Source organism: Bombina bombina, chromosome 2 (assembly GCF_027579735.1).
Source record: "Bombina bombina isolate aBomBom1 chromosome 2, aBomBom1.pri, whole genome shotgun sequence".
Classification (NCBI taxonomy): Eukaryota; Metazoa; Chordata; class Amphibia; order Anura; family Bombinatoridae; genus Bombina; species Bombina bombina.
In genome coordinates, this window is record NC_069500.1 from 507,577,099 (window position 1) to 507,598,681 (window position 21,583).

A 21,583-nucleotide genomic window follows, 5' to 3' on the forward strand; every position below is an offset into this window, starting at 1 on the left:
ATGATTTTAGCAACCGTTACTAAAATCCATGGCTGTTCCACACAGGACTGTTGAGAGGAATTAACTTCAGTTGGGGGAACAGTGAGCAGTCTTTTGCTGCTTGAGGTATGACACATTCTAACAAGACGATGTAATGCTGGAAGCTGTCATTTTCCCTATGGGATCCGGTAAGCCATTTTTATTCAGACAGTAAATAAGGGCTTCACAAGGGCTTATTAAGACTGTAGACATTTTCTGGGCTAAATCGATCATATTTACACATATTTAGCCTTGAGGAATCATTTAATCTGGGTATTTTTTGTAAAATAATATCGGCAGGCACTGTTTTAGACACCTTATTCTATAGGGGCTTTCCCTAATCATAGTCAGAGCCTCATTTTCGCGCCGGTATGGCGCACTTGTTTTTGAGAACAGCATGACATGCAGCTGCATGTGTGTGGAGCTCTGATACATAGAAAAGTCTTTCTGAAGGCATCATTTGGTATCGTATTCCCCTTTGGGCTTGGTTGGGTCTCAGCAAAGCAGATTCCAGGGACTGTAAAGGGGTTAAATATAAAAACGGCTCCGGTTCCGTTATTTTAAGGGTTAAAGCTTCCAAATTTGGTGTGCAATACTTTTAAGGCTTTAAGACACTGTGGTGAAATTTTGGTGAATTTTGAACAATTCCTTCATACTTTTTCGCAATTGCAGTAATAAAGTGTGTTCAGTTTAAAATTTAAAGTGACAGTAACGGTTTTATTTTAAAACGTTTTTTGTGCTTTGTTATCAAGTTTTTGCCTGTTTAACATGTCTGAACTACCAGATAGATTGTGTTCTGAATGTGGGGAAGCCAAGGTTCCTTCTCATTTAAATAGATGTGATTTATGTCATAAAAAATTTAGTAAAAATGATGCCCAAGATGATTCCTCAAGTGAGGGGAGTAAGCATGGTACTGCATCATCCCCTCCTTCGTCTACACCTGTACTTGCCCATACAGGAGGCCCCTAGTACATCTAGCGCGCCAATACTCCTTACTATGCAACAATTAACGGCTGTAATGGATAATTCTATCAAAAACATTTTAGCCAATATGCCCACTTATCAGCGAAAGCGCGACTGCTCTGTTTTAGAAAATACTGAAGAGCATGAGGACGCTGATGATATTGTTTCTGAAGGGCCCCTACACCAGTCTGAGGGGGCCAGGGAGGTTTTGTCTGAGGGAGAAATTTCAGATTCAGGAAAAATTTCTCAACAAGCTGAACCTGATGTGATTACTTTTAAATTTAAGTTGGAACATCTCCGCGCTCTGCTTAAGGAGGTGTTATCCAATTTGGATGATTGTGATTATCTGGTCATTCCAGAAACACTATGTAAAATGGACAAGTTCCTAGAGGCCCCGGGGCCCCCCGAAGCTTTTCCTATACTCAAGCGGGTGGCGTACATTGTTAATAAAGAATGGGACAGGCCCGGTATACCTTTCGTACCTCCCCCCATATTTAAAAAATTGTTTCCTATAGTCGACCCCAGAAAGGACTTATGGCAGACAGTCCCCAAGGTCGAGGGGGCGGTTTCTACTCTAAACAAGCGCACCACTATACCCATAGAAGATAGTTGTGCTTTCCAAGATCCTATGGATAAAAAATTAGAAGGTTTGCTAAAAAAGATGTTTGTTCAGCAAGGTTACCTTCTGCAACCAATTGCATGCATTGTCCCTGTCACTACAGCCGCGTGTTTCTGGTTCGATGAGCTAGAAAAGGCGATTATTAGTAATTCTTCTTCTTATGAGGAGATTATGGACAGAATTCGTGCTCTTAAATTGGCTAATTCTTTCACCCTAGACGCCACCTTGCAATTGGCTAGGTTAGCGGCGAAAAATTCTGGGTTTGCTATTGTGGCGCGCAGAGCGCTTTGGTTAAAATCTTGGTCAGCGGATGCGTCTCCCAAGAACAAATTGTTTGACATTTCTTTCAAGGGGAAAACACTGTTTGGCCCTGACTTGAAAGAGATTATCTCTGATATCACTCGGGGCAAGGGCCACGCCCTTCCTCAGAATAGGTCTTTCAAGGCCAAAAATAAACCTAATTTTCGTCCCTTTCGCAGAAACGGACCAGCCCCAAGTGCTACGTCCTCTAAGCAGGAGGGTAATACTTCTCAAGCCAATCCAGCCTGGAGACCAATGCAAGGCTGGAACAAAGGAAAGCAGGCCAAGAAACCTGCCACTGCTCCCAAGACAGCATGAGATGCGGGCCCCCGATCCGGGACCGGATTTGGTGGGGGGCAGACTCTCTCTCTTCACTCAGGCTTGGGCAAGAGATGTTCTGGATCCTTGGGCGCTAGAAATAGTCTCCCAAGGTTATCTTCTGGAAGTGATTCATCCTGTTCCATTAAAAGAACGAGGGATGGGGTTCTACTCCAATCTGTTCGTAGTTCCCAAAAAAGAGGGAACGTTCAGACCAATCTTAGATCTCAAGATCCTAAACAAGTTTCTTAAGGTTCCATCGTCCAAAATGGAAACCATTCGAACAATCCTTCCATCCAGGAAGGTCAATTCTTGACCACGGTGGATTTAAAGGATGCGTATCTACATATTCCTGTCCACAAGGAACATCATCGGTTCCTAAGGTTCGCATTCCTGGACGAGCATTACCAGTTCGTGGCGCTTCCTTTCGGATTAGCCACTGCTCCAAGGATTTTCACAAAGGTACTAGGGTCCCTTCTGGCGGTGCTAAGACCAAGGGGCATTGCTGTAGTACCTTACTTGGACGACATTCTGATTCAAGCGTCGTCCCTTCCTCAAGCAAAGGCTCACACGGACATAGTCCTGGCCTTTCTCAGATCTCACGGATGGAAAGTGAACGTGGAAAAGAGTTCTCTATCTCCGTCGACAAGAGTTCCCTTCTTGGGAACAATAATAGACTCCTTAGAAATGAGGATTTTTCTGACAGAGACCAGAAAAACAAAACTTCTAAACTCTTGTCGGATACTTCATTCCGTTCCTCTTCCTTCCATAGCGCAGTGCATGGAAGTGATAGGTTTGATGGTAGCGGCAATGGACATAGTTCCTTTTGCGCGCATTCATCTAAGACCATTACAACTGTGTATGCTCAGTCAGTGGAATGGGGACTATTCAGACTTGTCTCCGAAGATACAAGTAAATCAGAGGACCAGAGACTCACTCCGTTGGTGGCTGTCCCTGGACAACCTGTCACAAGGGGTGACCTCCCGCAGACCAGAGTGGGTCATTGTCACGACCGACGCCAGTCTGATGGGCTGGGGCGCGGTCTGGGGATCCCTGAAAGCTCAGGGTCTTTGGTCTCGGGAAGAATCTCTTCTACCGATAAATATTCTGGAACTGAGAGCGATATTCAATGCTCTCAAGGCTTGGCCTCAGCTAGCGAGGGCCAAGTTCATACGGTTTCAATCAGACAACATGACGACTGTTGCGTACATCAACCATCAGGGGGGAACAAGGAGTTCCCTGGCGATGGAAGAAGTGACCAAAATCATTCAATGGGCGGAGACTCGCTCCTGCCACCTGTCTGCAATCCACATCCCAGGAGTGGAAAATTGGGAAGCGGATTTTCTGAGTCGTCAGACATTGCATCCGGGGGAGTGGGAACTCCATCCGGAAATCTTTGCCCAAATCACTCAACTGTGGGGCATTCCAGACATGGATCTGATGGCCTCTCGTCAGAACTTCAAGGTTCCTTGCTACGGGTCCAGATCCAGGGATCCCAAGGCGACTCTAGTAGATGCACTAGTAGCACCTTGGACCTTCAAACTAGCTTATGTATTCCCGCCGTTTCCTCTCATCCCCAGGCTGGTAGCCAGGATCAATCAGGAGAGGGCGTCGGTGATCTTGATAGCTCCTGCGTGGCCACGCAGGACTTGGTATGCAGATCTGGTGAATATGTCATCGGCTCCACCATGGAAGCTACCTTTGAGACGAGACCTTCTTGTTCAAGGTCCGTTCGAACATCCGAATCTGGTCCCACTCCAGCTGACTGCTTGGAGATTGAACGCTTGATCTTATCAAAGCGAGGGTTCTCAGATTCTGTTATTGATACTCTTGTTCAGGCCAGAAAGCCTGTAACTAGAAAAATTTACCACAAAATATGGAAAAAATATATCTGTTGGTGTGAATCTAAAGGATTCCCTTGGGACAAGGTAAAGATTCCTAGGATTCTATCCTTTCTTCAAGAAGGATTGGAGAAAGGATTATCTGCAAGTTCCTTGAAGGGACAGATTTCTGCCTTGTCTGTGTTACTTCACAAAAAGCTGGCAGCTGTGCCAGATGTTCAAGCCTTTGTTCAGGCTCTGGTTAGAATCAAGCCTGTTTACAAACCTTTGACTCCTCCTTGGAGTCTCAACTTAGTTCTTTCAGTTCTTCAGGGGGTTCCGTTTGAACCCTTACATTCCGTTGATATTAAGTTATTATCTTGGAAAGTTTTGTTTTTGGTTGCAATTTCTTCTGCTAGAAGAGTTTCAGAATTATCTGCTCTGCAGTGTTCTCCTCCTTATCTGGTGTTCCATGCAGATAAGGTGGTTTTACGTACTAAACCTGGTTTTCTTCCAAAAGTTGTTTCTAACAAAAACATTAACCAGGAGATAGTCGTGCCTTCTTTGTGTCCGAAACCAGTTTCGAAGAAGGAACGTTTGTTGCACAATTTGGATGTTGTTCGCGCTCTAAAATTCTATTTTGATGCTATAAAGGATTTTAGACAAACATCTTCCTTGTTTGTTGTTTATTCTGGTAAAAGGAGAGGTCAAAAAGCAACTTCTACCTCTCTCTCTTTTTGGATTAAAAGCATCATCAGATTGGCTTACGAGACTGCCGGACGGCAGCCTCCTGAAAGAATCACAGCTCATTCCACTAGGGCTGTGGCTTCCACATGGGCCTTCAAGAACGAGGCTTCTGTTGATCAGATATGTAGGGCAGCGACTTGGTCTTCACTGCACACTTTTACCAAATTTTACAAGTTTGATACTTTTGCTTCTTCTGAGGCTATTTTTTGGGAGAAAGGTTTTGCAAGCCGTGGTGCCTTCCATTTAGGTGACCTGATTTGCTCCCTCCCTTCATCCGTGTCCTAAAGCTTTGGTATTGGTTCCCACAAGTAAGGATGACGCCGTGGACCGGACACACCTATGTTGGAGAAAACAGAATTTATGTTTACCTGATAAATTACTTTCTCCAACGGTGTGTCCGGTCCACGGCCCGCCCTGGTTTTTTAATCAGGTCTGATAATTTATTTTTTTTAACTACAGTCACCACGGTATCATATGGTTTCTCCTATGCAAATATTCCTCCTTAACGTCGGTCGAATGACTGGGGTAGGCGGAGCCTAGGAGGGATCATGTGACCAGCTTTGCTGGGCTCTTTGCCATTTCCTGTTGGGGAAGAGAATATCCCACAAGTAATGATGACGCCGTGGACCGGACACACCGTTGGAGAAAGTAATTTATCAGGTAAACATAAATTCTGTTTTCTATAATTCTTGGAGGGACCTCACAGTAATGACAAGATCTCCTAGAAACTCTCCCCAGTGTGGAAAGCTTTAACTCACTGGACCCTAGAAGAGAACTTGGGTGTATTTTACTTTTTTTTGTTTTGTTTTGTTACTGAAGATCAACACGTAGCTTAGTTTATGGGATCTTTCCCTATAATTTTTTAAGATTTCAGTGTTTAGGAAAAGTGGGAGATAAGTCATTGTGCACATGATCTACCTATCCTGGAAAACGGACGTTTCCCAGTATTCATTCCTTTATGCGTTGCTGGGATTTACCTAAAGGTCCCCTGGGAAGAACTTTCCGAGAGAGTCTGCAAACAGATAGTGTTCCCAGAATTTGCTTCTATAATGTTTTAAAAAAGGACCACAAGGTGAATTCCAGAATTATTTCGTGCTCGGAGCCAGAAAACCAGTCTATTTTTTTGTGCATTAATGTTAATATCTGAGTATTTTTGTTTAAGGAACATTCACCCTTTAGCATCGGCTGTCACTAAGACCATAAGGCAGTTTGCAGAGCTTGAATAGCACATACCTCACAGGCAGCATTGAGACTGTGCTGTTTCTCCACTCCTCACCAATCAGGTGTCCCAGAAATCGTAATATGCCCCAAGCAACTGATCACTGGGTGTTCCAGTAATTGCATGCTTGTGAGTGGGATGCCTCCATGACAAGGGTTACATACTGATGTTGGCATGTATCTCATGCTGTTGATAGAGGCCTGTATGCGAGGCTATCTAAAAACAGTAAAATATGACTGCCACTGTGTGTGCTTGTATACTATGATTTAGCCTAGATACTGGAATGCATGCTGGTATCAGGCTCATTAAACTATCGCTGGATGCCTCAAGAGTGAGTCTAGTGATGTCCAATAAAGTTTCCCCATGGTGATGTGATCACCGTCATGTCATAAATGATAATCCAATGGTGGTAAAATGGTTAAACAGCTTTGAAGAGAATGGCAGGCACAGGATGAAATACAATAACACAGTGAGTAGTAACCATTCTACTATAGTAGAACCCTGCAGTCCATTTAAGGATATCTGGCTTGCATAAAACAATTTGGGCTAGATTACGAGGGGTGTGCTATCATTTTGTGCGCATTCAATATAGTTTTTTTCCGGCCGTTTGCGATCAAGTTAAACTCCACTCATATTACAAGTTGAAAGTAAATGCGAACGGGTGAGTGCATTTGGGATTTAGGCTAGAATGATTACCGTGACCTCAGAGCTCTGGTTAACTGTTAACTCGAATAAAAAGTGTCACAAAACACATTTAAAAGTACAGTTACACTTATAAAATTCTGTAATAAAAATATTCCAATGAAAAGTTATAGTGGCTCAAAGATAACAGAATTTATGTTTACCTGATAAATTACTTTCTCCAACGGTGTGTCCGGTCCACGGCGTCATCCTTACTTGTGGGATATTCTCCTCCCCAACAGGAAATGGCAAAGAGCCCAGCAAAGCTGGTCACATGATCCCTCCTAGGCTCCGCCTACCCCAGTCATTCGACCGACGTTAAGGAGGAATATTTGCATAGGAGAAACCATATGGTACCGTGGTGACTGTAGTTAAAGAAAATAAATTATCAGACCTGATTAAAAAAACCAGGGCGGGCCGTGGACCGGACACACCGTTGGAGAAAGTAATTTATCAGGTAAACATAAATTCTGTTTTCTCCAACATAGGTGTGTCCGGTCCACGGCGTCATCCTTACTTGTGGGAACCAATACCAAAGCTTTAGGACACGGATGAAGGGAGGGAGCAAATCAGGTCACCTAAATGGAAGGCACCACGGCTTGCAAAACCTTTCTCCCAAAAATAGCCTCAGAAGAAGCAAAAGTATCAAACTTGTAAAATTTGGTAAAAGTGTGCAGTGAAGACCAAGTCGCTGCCCTACATATCTGATCAACAGAAGCCTCGTTCTTGAAGGCCCATGTGGAAGCCACAGCCCTAGTGGAATGAGCTGTGATTCTTTCGGGAGGCTGCCGTCCGGCAGTCTCGTAAGCCAATCTGATGATGCTTTTAATCCAAAAAGAGAGAGAGGTAGAAGTTGCTTTTTGACCTCTCCTTTTACCAGAATAAACAACAAACAAGGAAGATGTTTGTCTAAAATCCTTTGTAGCATCTAAATAGAATTTTAGAGCGCGAACAACATCCAAATTGTGCAACAAACGTTCCTTCTTTGAAACTGGTTTCGGACACAGAGAAGGTACGATAATCTCCTGGTTAATGTTTTTGTTAGAAACAACTTTTGGAAGAAAACCAGGTTTAGTACGTAAAACCACCTTATCTGCATGGAACACCAGATAAGGAGGAGAACACTGCAGAGCAGATAATTCTGAAACTCTTCTAGCAGAAGAAATTGCAACTAAAAACAAAACTTTCCAAGATAATAACTTAATATCAACGGAATGCAAGGGTTCAAACGGAACCCCCTGAAGAACTGAAAGAACTAAATTGAGACTCCAAGGAGGAGTCAAAGGTTTGTAAACAGGCTTAATTCTAACCAGAGCCTGAACAAAGGCTTGAACATCTGGCACAGCGGCCAGCTTTTTGTGAAGTAACACAGACAAGGCAGAAATCTGTCCCTTCAGGGAACTTGCAGATAATCCTTTTTCCAATCCTTCTTGAAGGAAGGATAGAATCCTAGGAATCTTAACCTTGTCCCAAGGGAATCCTTTAGATTCACACCAACAGATATATTTTTTCCAAATTTTGTGGTAAATCTTTCTAGTTACAGGCTTTCTGGCCTGAACAAGAGTATCGATAACAGAATCTGAGAATCCTCGCTTCGATAAGATCAAGCGTTCAATCTCCAAGCAGTCAGCTGGAGTGAAACCAGATTCGGATGTTCGAACGGACCCTGAACAAGAAGGTCTCGTCTCAAAGGTAGCTTCCAAGGAGGAGCCGATGACATATTCACCAGATCTGCGTACCAAGTCCTGCGTGGCCACGCAGGAGCTATCAAGATCACCGACGCCCTCTCCTGATTGATCCTGGCTACCAGCCTGGGGATGAGAGGAAACGGCGGGAACACATAAGCTAGTTTGAAGGTCCAAGGTGCTACTAGTGCATCCACTAGAGCCGCCTTGGGATCCCTGGATCTGGACCCGTAGCAAGGAACTTTGAAGTTCTGACGAGAGGCCATCAGATCCATGTCTGGAATGCCCCACAGCTGAGTGACTTGGGCAAAGATTTCCGGATGGAGTTCCCACTCCCCCGGATGCAATGTCTGACGACTCAGAAAATCCGCTTCCCAATTTTCCACTCCTGGGATGTGGATAGCAGACAGGTGGCAGGAGTGAGACTCCACCCATAGAATGATTTTGGTCACTTCTTCCATCGCCAGGGAACTCCTTGTTCCCCCCTGATGGTTGATGTACGCAACAGTTGTCATGTTGTCTGATTGAAACCGTATGAACTTGGCCCTCGCTAGCTGAGGCCAAGCCTTGAGAGCATTGAATATCGCTCTCAGTTCCAGAATATTTATCGGTAGAAGAGATTCTTCCCGAGACCAAAGACCCTGAGCTTTCAGGGATCCCCAGACCGCGCCCCAGCCCATCAGACTGGCGTCGGTCGTGACAATGACCCACTCTGGTCTGCGGAATGTCATCCCTCGTGACAGGTTGTCCAGGGACAGCCACCAACGGAGTGAGTCTCTGGTCCTCTGATTTACTTGTATCTTCGGAGACAAGTCTGTATAGTCCCCATTCCACTGACTGAGCATGCACAGTTGTAATGGTCTTAGATGAATGCGTGCAAAAGGAACTATGTCCATTGCCGCTACCATCAACCCGATCACTTCCATGCACTGAGCTATGGAAGGAAGAGGAACGGAATGGAGTATCCGACAAGAGTCTAGAAGTTTTGTTTTTCTGGCCTCTGTCAGAAAAAACCTCATTTCTAAGGAGTCTATTATTGTTCCCAAGAAGGGAACCCTTGTTGACGGAGATAGAGAACTCTTTTCCACGTTCACTTTCCATCCGTGAGATCTGAGAAAGGCCAGGACAATGTCCGTGTGAGCCTTTGCTTGAGGAAGGGACGACGCTTGAATCAGAATGTCGTCCAAGTAAGGTACTACAGCAATGCCCCTTGGTCTTAGCACAGCTAGAAGGGACCCTAGTACCTTTGTGAAAATCCTTGGAGCAGTGGCTAATCCGAAAGGAAGCGCCACGAACTGGTAATGTTTGTCCAGGAATGCGAACCTCAGGAACCGATGATGTTCCTTGTGGATAGGAATATGTAGATACGCATCCTTTAAATCCACCGTGGTCATGAATTGACCTTCCTGGATGGAAGGAAGAATAGTTCGAATGGTTTCCATCTTGAACGATGGAACCTTGAGAAACTTGTTTAAGATCTTGAGATCTAAGATTGGTCTGAACGTTCCCTCTTTTTTGGGAACTATAAACAGATTGGAGTAGAACCCCATCCCTTGTTCTCTTAATGGAACGGGATGAATCACTCCCATTTTTAACAGGTCTTCTACACAATGTAAGAATGCCTGTCTTTTTATGTGGTCTGAAGACAACTGAGACCTGTGGAACCTCCCCCTTGGGGGAAGTCCCTTGAATTCCAGAAGATAACCTTGGGAGACTATTTCTAGCGCCCAAGGATCCAGAACATCTCTTGCCCAAGCCTGAGCGAAGAGAGAGAGTCTGCCCCCCACCAGATCCGGTCCCGGATCGGGGGCCAACATTTCATGCTGTCTTGGTAGCAGTGGCAGGTTTCTTGGCCTGCTTTCCCTTGTTCCAGCCTTGCATTGGTCTCCAAGCTGGCTTGGCTTGAGAAGTATTACCCTCTTGCTTAGAGGACGTAGCACTTTGGGCTGGTCCGTTTCTACGAAAGGGACGAAAATTAGGTTTATTTTTTGCCTTGAAAGGCCGATCCTGAGGAAGGGCGTGGCCCTTACCCCCAGTGATATCCGAGATAATCTCTTTCAAGTCAGGGCCAAACAGCGTTTTCCCCTTGAAAGGAATGTTAAGTAGCTTGTTCTTGGAAGACGCATCAGCCGACCAAGATTTCAACCAAAGCGCTCTGCGCGCCACAATAGCAAACCCAGAATTCTTAGCCGCTAACCTAGCCAATTGCAAAGTGGCGTCTAGGGTGAAAGAATTAGCCAATTTGAGAGCATTGATTCTGTCCATAATCTCCTCATAAGGAGGAGAATCACTGTCGACCGCCTTTATCAGCTCATCGAACCAGAAACATGCGGCTGTAGCGACAGGGACAATGCATGAAATTGGTTGTAGAAGGTAACCCTGCTGAACAAACATCTTTTTAAGCAAACCTTCTAATTTTTTATCCATAGGATCTTTGAAAGCACAACTATCCTCTATGGGTATAGTGGTGCGTTTGTTTAAAGTGGAAACCGCTCCCTCGACCTTGGGGACTGTCTGCCATAAGTCCTTTCTGGGGTCGACCATAGGAAACAATTTTTTAAATATGGGGGGAGGGACGAAAGGAATACCGGGCCTTTCCCATTCTTTATTAACAATGTCCGCCACCCGCTTGGGTATAGGAAAAGCTTCTGGGAGCCCCGGCACCTCTAGGAACTTGTCCATTTTACATAGTTTCTCTGGGATGACCAACTTGTCACAATCATCCAGAGTGGATAATACCTCCTTAAGCAGAATGCGGAGATGTTCCAACTTAAATTTAAATGCAATCACATCAGGTTCAGCTTGTTGAGAAATGTTCCCTGAATCAGTAATTTCTCCCTCAGACAAAACCTCCCTGGCCCCATCAGACTGAGTTAGGGGCCCTTCAGAAATATTAATATCAGCGTCGTCATGCTCTTCAGTATCTAAAACAGAGCAGTCGCGCTTACGCTGATAAGTGTTCATTTTGGCTAAAATGTTTTTGACAGAATTATCCATTACAGCCGTTAATTGTTGCATAGTAAGGAGTATTGGCGCGCTAGATGTACTAGGGGCCTCCTGAGTGGGCAAGACTCGTGTAGACGAAGGAGGGAATGATGCAGTACCATGCTTACTCCCCTCACTTGAGGAATCATCTTGGGCATCATTGTCATTGTCACATAAATCACATTTATTTAAATGAATAGGAATTCTGGCTTCCCCACATTCAGAACACAGTCTATCTGGTAGTTCAGACATGTTAAACAGGCATAAACTTGATAACAAGTACAAAAAACGTTTTAAAATAAAACCGTTACTGTCACTTTAAATTTTAAACTGAACACACTTTATTACTGCAAATGCGAAAAAACATGAAGGAATTGTTCAAAATTTACCAAATTTTCACCACAGTGTCTTAAAGCCTTAAAAGTATTGCACACCAAATTTGGAAGCTTTAACCCTTAAAATAACGGAACCGGAGCCGTTTTGAACTTTAACCCCTTTACAGTCCCTGGTATCTGCTTTGCTGAGACCCAACCAAGCCCCAAGGGGAATACGATACCAAATGACGCCTTCAGAAAGTCTTTTCTAAGTATCAGAGCTCCTCTCACATGCGACTGCATGCCATGCCTCTCAAAAACAAGTGCGCAACACCGGCGCGAAAATGAGGCTCTGCCTATGCTTTGGGAAAGCCCCTAAAGAATAAGGTGTCTAAAACAGTGCCTGCCGATATTATTATATCAAAATACCCAGATAAAATGATTCCTCAAGGCTAAATATGTTAATAATCAATCGATTTAGCCCAAAAAAAGTCTACAGTCTTAATAAGCCCTTTTTGAAGCCCTTATTTACAATCGTAATAAACATGGCTTACCGGATCCCAGAGGGAAAATGACAGCTTCCAGCATTACATCGTCTTGTTAGAATGTGTCATACCTCAAGCAGCAAGAGACTGCTCACTGTTCCCCCAACTGAAGTTAATTGCTCTCAACAGTCCTGTGTGGAACAGCCATGGATTTTAGTGACGGTTGCTAAAATCATTTTCCTCATACAAACAGAAATCTTCATCTCTTTTCTGTTTCTGAGTAAATAGTACATACCAGCACTATTTCAAAATAACAAACTCTTGATTGAATAATAAAAACTACAGTTAAACACTAAAAAACTCTAAGCCATCTCCGTGGAGATGTTGCCTGTACAACGGCAAAGAGAATGACTGGGGTAGGCGGAGCCTAGGAGGGATCATGTGACCAGCTTTGCTGGGCTCTTTGCCATTTCCTGTTGGGGAGGAGAATATCCCACAAGTAAGGATGACGCCGTGGACCGGACACACCTATGTTGGAGAAATGAGGTCTCAGGTGTTAAAAAAAGGCAGGCAAAAGGCTTTAACAGAGATACATACATATGCGTGTGTAAATATATATATATATATATATATATATATATATATATATATATATATATATATGTGTGTGTGTACATATGTATTTATATGTGTATTTATTTATTTACAGATATACACACATAAATACATACGTATGCATCTCCCATTGGTTAAAGCACCCCACCCAAGCTCAGGTGTACTGAGCTTGGGTGGGGTACCTTGTAAGTTGGTGATTGGCTAAGCAGAATATGGCCATATTGTGTGACTAAGATCCCAATTTTATTTAAAAGAATAGATATTTTTGCAGGCAATTTTTTGCAGCATTTAAAATATGTTGTTTATGTGCAAATGGATGTGTGCCAATACCCCGTTTTGTGTAACTACTTAGAGTAGAAGTGTATCCCAGCGCCACCTATACCTTTTATGCCTGTAGCAGTGATACCTAGCTATCACCTAGTGAAAAACAAATGTAAGGAGTGTGCCCAGGCGCCAGCAATACGGAGGCTAAGGTAAATCGTAAAGGAAAATGTATTGTATAAGAGGTATTTTATTAATACATAGTAAATCACAAGTCTCAAATTTAAAATATTAAAATATTGAGTTACTAAAATAATAAATGTACAAATTCACAATTGCATGGATCCACGCTGATTACATAAAAACATAGTAGATAATAATAAAAGAAAGAACTGTCTGTGTATGCTTGTACAGTGGTGATGTATCTAAACACTTAAAATAAATTGCAATGCAGTGTCACAAAAAAGGTGAGTCAAACGTGACTCCAAAATTAGTGTCTTGAAAATATACCAAATCCAAAAGGACTCCAAATGTCCAACCAAAGTAAAATAGAAACAGTGTCTAGGAAAAATAACACAGCTGCAGCAGTGTTTCAAACTGCAAATATCCAAAAAGAAGAAAGAAAAAGTGTCAATCCTGAGAAGTGGTTTGGTGCAAAGTTTTAATCCAAAATAAAGTGGTTCTAGTGCTTGTCTCTTGGTTCCCAGATGCCCATGAGGCCCTGGCCTCGATGTAAATTAGATGATGTGAAGAAAATAAGTGAAAAAAGGCAAAAACAAGTGAAAAAAGGAAAAAACATACAACAAACGAACTTGCTGCAGAAAAATCGAACTTGCTGCAAAAAAACCTGTGGGAAAAATAAAAATACAATATGTAGACAAATCACAATTATAATCTCCTACTGAAATAAGGCTTACCAGGTCAACGCGTTTCGGCCCTCTCTGGGCCTTTATCAAGACTTGATTTGTCTACATATTGTATTTTTATTTTTCCCACAGGTTTTTTTGCAGCAAGTTCGATTTTTCTGCAGCAAGTTCGTTTGTTGTATGTTTTTTCCTTTTTTCACTTGTTTTTGCCTTTTTTCACTTATTTTCTTCACATCATCTAATTTACATCGAGGCCAGGGCCTCATGGGCATCTGGGAACCAAGAGACAAGCACTAGAACCACTTTATTTTGGATTAAAACTTTGCACCAAACCACTTCTCCGGATTGACACTTTTTCTTTCTTCTTTTTGGATATTTGCAGTTTGAAACACTGCTGCAGCTGTGTTATTTTTCCTAGACACTGTTTCTATTTTACTTTGGTTGGACATTTGGAGTCCTTTTGGATTTGGTATATTTTCAAGACACTAATTTTGGAGTCACGTTTGACTCACCTTTTTTGTGACACTGCATTGCAATTTATTTTAAGTGTTTAGATACATCACCACTGTACAAGCATACACAGACAGTTCTTTCTTTTATTATTATCTACTATGTTTTTATGTAATCAGCGTGGATCCATGCAATTGTGAATTTGTACATTTATTATTTTAGTAACTCAATATTTTAATATTTTAAATTTGAGACTTGTGATTTACTATGTATTAATAAAATACCTCTTATACAATACATTTTCCTTTACGATTTACCTTAGCCTCCGTATTGCTGGCGCCTGGGCACACTCCTTACATTTGTGTAACTACTTGGTCATATTAGCAGCACTGTGTATATAAACGTTTTGTAAGGAGTGCTAAACCAAATTTTGTCAGAAGAGGCTTAGATACAAGGTAATCACAGATGTAAAAAGTGTATTAATATAACGATGTTGGCTGTATAAAACTGGGGAATTGGTAATAAAGAGATTATCTATCTTTTTAAAACAATAACATTTTGGAGTTTACTGACCCTTTAGCATAGAATGGATTTAACTAATTTGCTTTGTTCTTTTGGTATCCCTTGTTGAAAAGCTTACCTAGGTAGGAGCAGCAATGCACTATTGGAAGCTAGCTGGTGATTGGTGGTTGCACATATATGCCTCTTTTAATTGGCTCACCTGTGTTCAGCTAGCCCCCAATAGTAAAATGTTGCTCCTTCAACAAATGAAACCAAGAAAACAAAGCAAATTTGATAATAGAAGTAGATTGGAAAGTTGTTTACAACTGAATACCCTTTCTGATTCACAAAAAAAAATGGGGTTCATGACCCTTTACAATAACAAATCCTATGTAATCAGGAGTGTTTAGACTCCCGGTAATTATGTCCTTGCATTTGTTATCATATACACCAACCAACAGACTGACAGATGCCATATTATACTTATCTGCCAGTGCACGTGAGCCAACCAGCCCTTCTCCACTGCGTAATACACTTACCGTCTTCCACAAGATCTGTAATATCCAATTCCAGAGTTGGAATAATGATGGGAAACAACTTGAAGTTCTTCCCATTTCTGGGCATTTGGATAATGAGACAGGAGAGAGCCTTAAAAAAAAAGTCAAATAAAAATATTATTTTAAGTAATTGTGCTTTTTTTCCCTTAGATACGAAATGTCAATTTTTATTGCTTCCCTGGAAGAAAACCCCATGAAACCCAACATAACCCACCTCTGTGAATTTCAAGTCACCTGTCACCAGTGACCGCTCCAAAAGCTGTTGCACACTGGGTACATCCTCGGACTGTTTTCTATCCATGAAGATCTGATAAAATATGCACCCTTCTGGCTTCTTCTTGGGTGTCCTATATTGACAGGAGATGTGTATAATCTGTATGGGGCATGACATTATATGGAGCCAGAGTGAAGATATCATTAAAAGAAGAGGTTCAAATGGAAATCTAAGCTACAGATGAGGACAATGAGACAATTCATGGAAGATGAACAGAGGTGATGAGTCTTTTGCTTTTACCTGATATAAAACAAAGGTTCTACCCTAAGGACCTGGAACAACTGGTTTAGAAATTCCTCAGGATCTATATAAAAAGACAACAAAAGACAACAAATGCACATATTATTATATATTATGCAATTAGTGAATGACCAAAATGATTGGAAACGCAATCTTTTTCTTTCATGAATCAGACTGAGCATGAAATTTTAAACAACTTTCCAATCTACGTCTATTATCAAATTTGCTTCAGTCTCTCAGTATTCTTTGTTGAAGGAGCAGCATTGAACTACTGGTAGCTATCTGAACACATCAGATCAGCCAATGACAAGGCATACATGCACAGCCACCAATCAGCAGCTAGCTCCCAGTAGTGCATATCTGTTTCTGAGCCTACCTAGATAAGCTTTTCAACAAAGGATACAAAGTACAAAGCAAATTCGAGTATAAAAGTAAATGAGAAAGTTGTTTAAAATTGCATGCCGTATCTGAATTATGAAAAAACTGTATACTGTATGAGATACATATGTTAGATTGCATATTAAAGAAATATAAAACAATGCATAGTATATATCTGTAACTAAATACTATGTTGCAAAAGGTCTGCTTACAAAACAAATGTTTTATAGCTCATTGTGCTAGAAAAAGTTGCATTGTTTTGCCGCCAGACAAACTAGTTAAAAAGACTACTATCCCCTCTGCTAAGGGTTATAAATCAGCCGTTCAAACAATCACTGTTTAGAATGCAGCAGAGTTAAAGGGACAGTCAACTTAAAATGGCTTCTAAATCATACCTATAGAGTTTAAAACGATTAATATTTTTAAATGGTAGCCCAATTTTCAACAATATTGCGTTAGCATGTAAAAAGACTTTGTTTCTGTTTTTCAAAAATGTCCGCCTGCCCCCTCCCCTATTGCGTCACAAGTCTTTGCTCACCTTCACTTTTCTATTCTACACGCTCCAGGCGTTTGCGCATGCTTAATGCGCCGATTTTCGCCAAGAAGGTACTTTTAAAACAGAAAGTAACCGCGGTTTTTATATGCGAGACGTACGTTTGTTCTTAGCTTGATCAGGACTCGGTCATACTCTGTACTGAACGGTTACTTTCTGTTCCGGTTTTAAAAGTACCCCCTTGACGAAAATCGGCACATTGCGCATGCGCAAACGCCTGGAGCGTGTAGAATAGAAAAGTGAAGGTGAGCAAAGACTTGTGATGCAATAGGGGAGGGGGCAGGAAGACATTTTTGTACAACAGAAACAAACATAGTAAGTCTTTTTACATGCTAACGCAATCTTGTTGAAAATTGGGCTACATTTAAGATGCATTTCCAATTCTCATTTGAAATGAACCCCCCCCCCACCACACACAATTTATCATTACAGTTAAAAGGGACAGTCTACACACTTGTTTGGGATAGTAGTGCTGTGGGCACCCCACTCCGTCCTGTGCCACCTCATGCAGGGCAAAAGTGATTACAGTATTCTTGGGAAAATTTCTTTATTCGGCAGCCCTAATATGGCCGCCAAACTCCTCCTCCCTGCTTCTTGTGTGTTTGTTTGAAATCGCACCCAGCAGTGTGCGTGAATGGACTGAATAACATTAAAGGGACACTGAACCCAAATTGTTTCTTTCATGATTCAGATAGAGCATGCAATTTTAAGCAACTTTCTAATTTACTCCTATTATCAATTTTTCTTCGTTCTCTTGCTATCTTTAGTTGAAAAAGCTTTTTTCTTGGTTCAGAACTCTGGAACCACTTCTTTTATTGGTGGATGAATTTATCCACCAATGAGCAAGGACAACCCAGGTTGTTCACCAAAAATGGGCCGGCATATAAACTTACATTCTTGCATTTCAAATAAAGACACCAAGAGAATAAAGAAAATTAAAATAAATTAATTAGAAAGTTGCTTAAAATTTCATGCTCTATCTGAATCTCGAAAGAAAAAAATGTGGGTTCAGTGTCCCTTTAAGACACTAGGGCAGACATTGCGCATGCGCAAAACTACAGCGCGCGTCATTAATTTTACAAGTGAGAGCCTGATTATTGGATGCTGCTTCACAATAGACATGCCCACAGATTCTCTTGGAGGAGTTTGCTGCCATCCTATAACGGACAAATTTGGAAAGTATTTTTTAAAATCCTTTTTTTCTTTTGCCCTGCATGAGGTGGCACAGGACGGAGTGGGGTGCCCGCAACACAACAATCCCAAACAAGGTACTTGCAAACGCATGTAGACTGTCCCTTTAAGGGGGCACAATATGTAAAGTATATTGCAAACTTTACTACACATAATTAAACATTTTACAAAGAAATCCATTCTGTGTCTCATGGTTACTTTAAAAATGGAAAAAGGTCAAAATTGAAATGTACATTGGTGCTTTTTAGTTTTAAATAGAAGCATTTTTGCGATATCCTTCCACTAGGAGAAATGCTTCTAGTAAAAGTCATTACTGTTTTATAATGGCATTTGCAGTGAGGGCCAGTGCACCAGTATCAAACAACATGAATGCTCGGATAGATGGCAGTGGTGTATATTGCATCTTTGTATCATACGGTCTGAGAAGGTGTAGTGTTTGAATACTGGCCCTCGGGCAATCACAGCATATGTGCGTATGCTGCAGAAAAAAAAGTAATAATTTTTACTAGAAGCAATTTTGCTAATGGAAATATATTGCAAAAAATGCTTCTATTTAAAGTTAAAATGCCTCCTTACATGGGTGCACCCTGGGGGGGGGGGGGGGGATTTTAGCCAATAATTTTTTTATGTTTTTACCAAGGTTCAACAACCGTAGAGAGCACTCTCCAAGTCAGGGACGTGCTTAGGCGGGTGTGCTAAACCCAGGCGCAGTTAGTGACCGGGGGTGCAGCAGGATTAGCAGTGGAGTAAATATTTATTATTTTACATTTTCAGCGCTGGCTATCACTCCTTGTACATCTGCACAGTAAAACGTTCGCTAAAAGCCTGTGCACAGTACAGCTTGCACGCTTTTACAGAAAACACAGGGCAGGTGTTTAAAGAGCAGCACTGAAGATTTTGAAGTGATGCGTGAAGGAGAAACGGGAGGTTAGGACTCATCCCAGGTACTACGGTAGGTTGCTTATATTCATGGACATATGCAGCAGAGGCTCTGCATCCCTAATTTGTCAAGTACGTCTGCAACATTTTTTTTTTTACTTTTTAATAAAATAGTCATTGCAATGGGCTTAGGAACTGAGCAGCTTGATGCAGGGCAATAAAGACTGCCTCGATCACAGTGTTAGCGATAGGTACTGGGGAGTGTCTATTTAGGATCGATACACAGGGTTTTTATGACTTGGTGTAAAAGGATCGCTGGGGGTAGCAGATTGTAGAAAGAGGATGTTGCTTGGTGAGAGTTGAAACACTGAGTGAGGAGAGTATGCAAGGACAGCGTGCAGCTGGCTTAGATGAAGAGAAGAGCTACACAACTGTGTACCTGTGTGTGTTGGGTTTGAACATAAAAATAAATGTGTAAAAAAAAAAAAAAAGCTTGGCATTTAAGAGATTGATCTACTGTTAAGTAATAAAACTGTGGTCTAACGTAAATTACTCTCTCTGGAATGTTGCCTTCTCGGTTCCTGCTACTTTACAAAAACAAGGCTCTCCCCTATCCTCCTGCATGGTGCTGCTGTCACTTAACAGCATACTGCTGTGATGAAAGTGGCATGAAACCCCAAGTTTTTCTTTCAAGATTTAGAAAAAACAGAATTTATGTTTACCTGATAAATTTCTTTCTCCAACGGTGTGTCCGGTCCACGGTGTCATCCTTACTTGTGGGATATTCTCTTCCCCAACAGGAAATGGCAAAGAGCCCAGCAAAGCTGGTCACATGATCCCTCCTAGGCTCCGCCTACCCCAGTCATTCGACCGACGTTAAGGAGGAATATTTGCATAGGAGAAACCATATGGTACCGTGGTGACTGTAGTTAAAGAAAATAAATTATCAGACCTGATTAAAAAACCAGGGCGGGCCGTGGACCGGACACACCGTTGGAGAAAGAAATTTATCAGGTAAACATAAATTCTGTTTTCTCCAACATAGGTGTGTCCGGTCCACGGCGTCATCCTTACTTGTGGGAACCAATACCAAAGCTTTAGGACACGGATGAAGGGAGGGAGCAAATCAGGTCACCTAAATGGAAGGCACCACGGCTTGCAAAACCTTTCTCCCAAAAATAGCCTCAGAAGAAGCAAAAGTATCAAACTTGTAAAATTTGGTAAAAGTGTGCAGTGAAGACCAAGTCGCTGCCCTACATATCTGATCAACAGAAGCCTCGTTCTTGAAGGCCCATGTGGAAGCCACAGCCCTAGTGGAATGAGCTGTGATTCTTTCGGGAGGCTGCCGTCCGGCAGTCTCGTAAGCCAATCTGATGATGCTTTTAATCCAAAAAGAGAGAGAGGTAGAAGTTGCTTTTTGACCTCCCCTTTTACCTGAATAAACAACAAACAAGGAAGATGTTTGTCTAAAATCCTTTGTAGCATCTAAATAGAATTTTAGAGCGCAAACAACATCCAAATTGTGCAACAAACGTTCCTTCTTTGAAACTGGTTTTGGACACAGAGAAGGTACGATAATCTCCTGGTTAATGTTTTTGTTAGAAACAACTTTTGGAAGAAAACCAGGTTTAGTACGTAAAACCACCTTATCTGCATGGAACACCAGATAAGGAGGAGAACACTGCAGAGCAGATAATTCTGAGACTCTTCTAGCAGAAGAAATCGCAACTAAAAACAAAACTTTCCAAGATAATAACTTAATATCAACGGAATGTAAGGGTTCAAACGGAACCCCCTGAAGAACTGAAAGAACTAAATTGAGACTCCAAGGAGGAGTCAAAGGTTTGTAAACAGGCTTGATTCTAACCAGAGCCTGAACAAAGGCTTGAACATCTGGCACAGCTGCCAGCTTTTTGTGAAGTAATACCGACAAGGCAGAAATCTGTCCCTTCAGGGAACTAGCAGATAATCCTTTTTCCAATCCTTCTTGAAGGAAGGATAGAATCCTAGGAATCTTAACCTTGTCCCAAGGGAATCCTTTAGATTCACACCAACAGATATATTTTTTCCAAATTTTGTGGTAAATCTTTCTAGTTACAGGCTTTCTGGCCTGAACAAGAGTATCGATAACAGAATCTGAGAATCCTCGCTTCGATAAAATCAAGCGTTCAATCTCCAAGCAGTCAGCTGGAGTGAAACCAGATTCGGATGTTCGAACGGACCCTGAACAAGAAGGTCTCGTCTCAAAGGTAGCTTCCAAGGTGGAGCCGATGACATATTCACCAGATCTGCATACCAAGTCCTGCGTGGCCACGCAGGAGCTATCAAGATCACCGACGCCCTCTCCTGATTGATCCTGGCTACCAGCCTGGGGATGAGAGGAAATGGCGGGAACACATAAGCTAGTTTGAAGGTCCAAGGTGCTACTAGTGCATCCACTAGAGCCGCCTTGGGATCCCTGGATCTGGACCCGTAGCAAGGAACTTTGAAGTTCTGACGAGAGGCCATCAGATCCGTGTCTGGAATGCCCCACAGGTGAGTGACTTGGGCAAAGATTTCCGGATGGAGTTCCCACTCCCCCGGATGCAATGTCTGACGACTCAGAAAATCCGCTTCCCAATTTTCCACTCCTGGGATGTGGATAGCAGACAGGTGGCAGGAGTG

At 42.2% G+C, this 21,583-nt stretch overlaps 1 protein-coding gene across 2 annotated transcripts in view; it reads right to left on the reverse strand.

Annotated features, from left to right (window-relative positions):
- LOC128649159 (ubiquitin carboxyl-terminal hydrolase CYLD) overlaps positions 1 to 21,583 on the reverse strand; it is a 113,956-nt gene that overhangs the window by 9,218 nt on the left and 83,155 nt on the right. For both annotated transcript variants that reach the window (XM_053702259.1, XM_053702258.1), the window contains exons 10-12: positions 15,919 to 15,982; positions 15,619 to 15,751; positions 15,387 to 15,495 (exon numbers count right to left, since the gene is read on the reverse strand). In XM_053702259.1, coding sequence (XP_053558234.1) covers positions 15,387 to 15,495; positions 15,619 to 15,751; positions 15,919 to 15,982 — 306 coding nt within the window. The remainder of the gene's footprint in view (positions 1 to 15,386; positions 15,496 to 15,618; positions 15,752 to 15,918; positions 15,983 to 21,583) is intronic.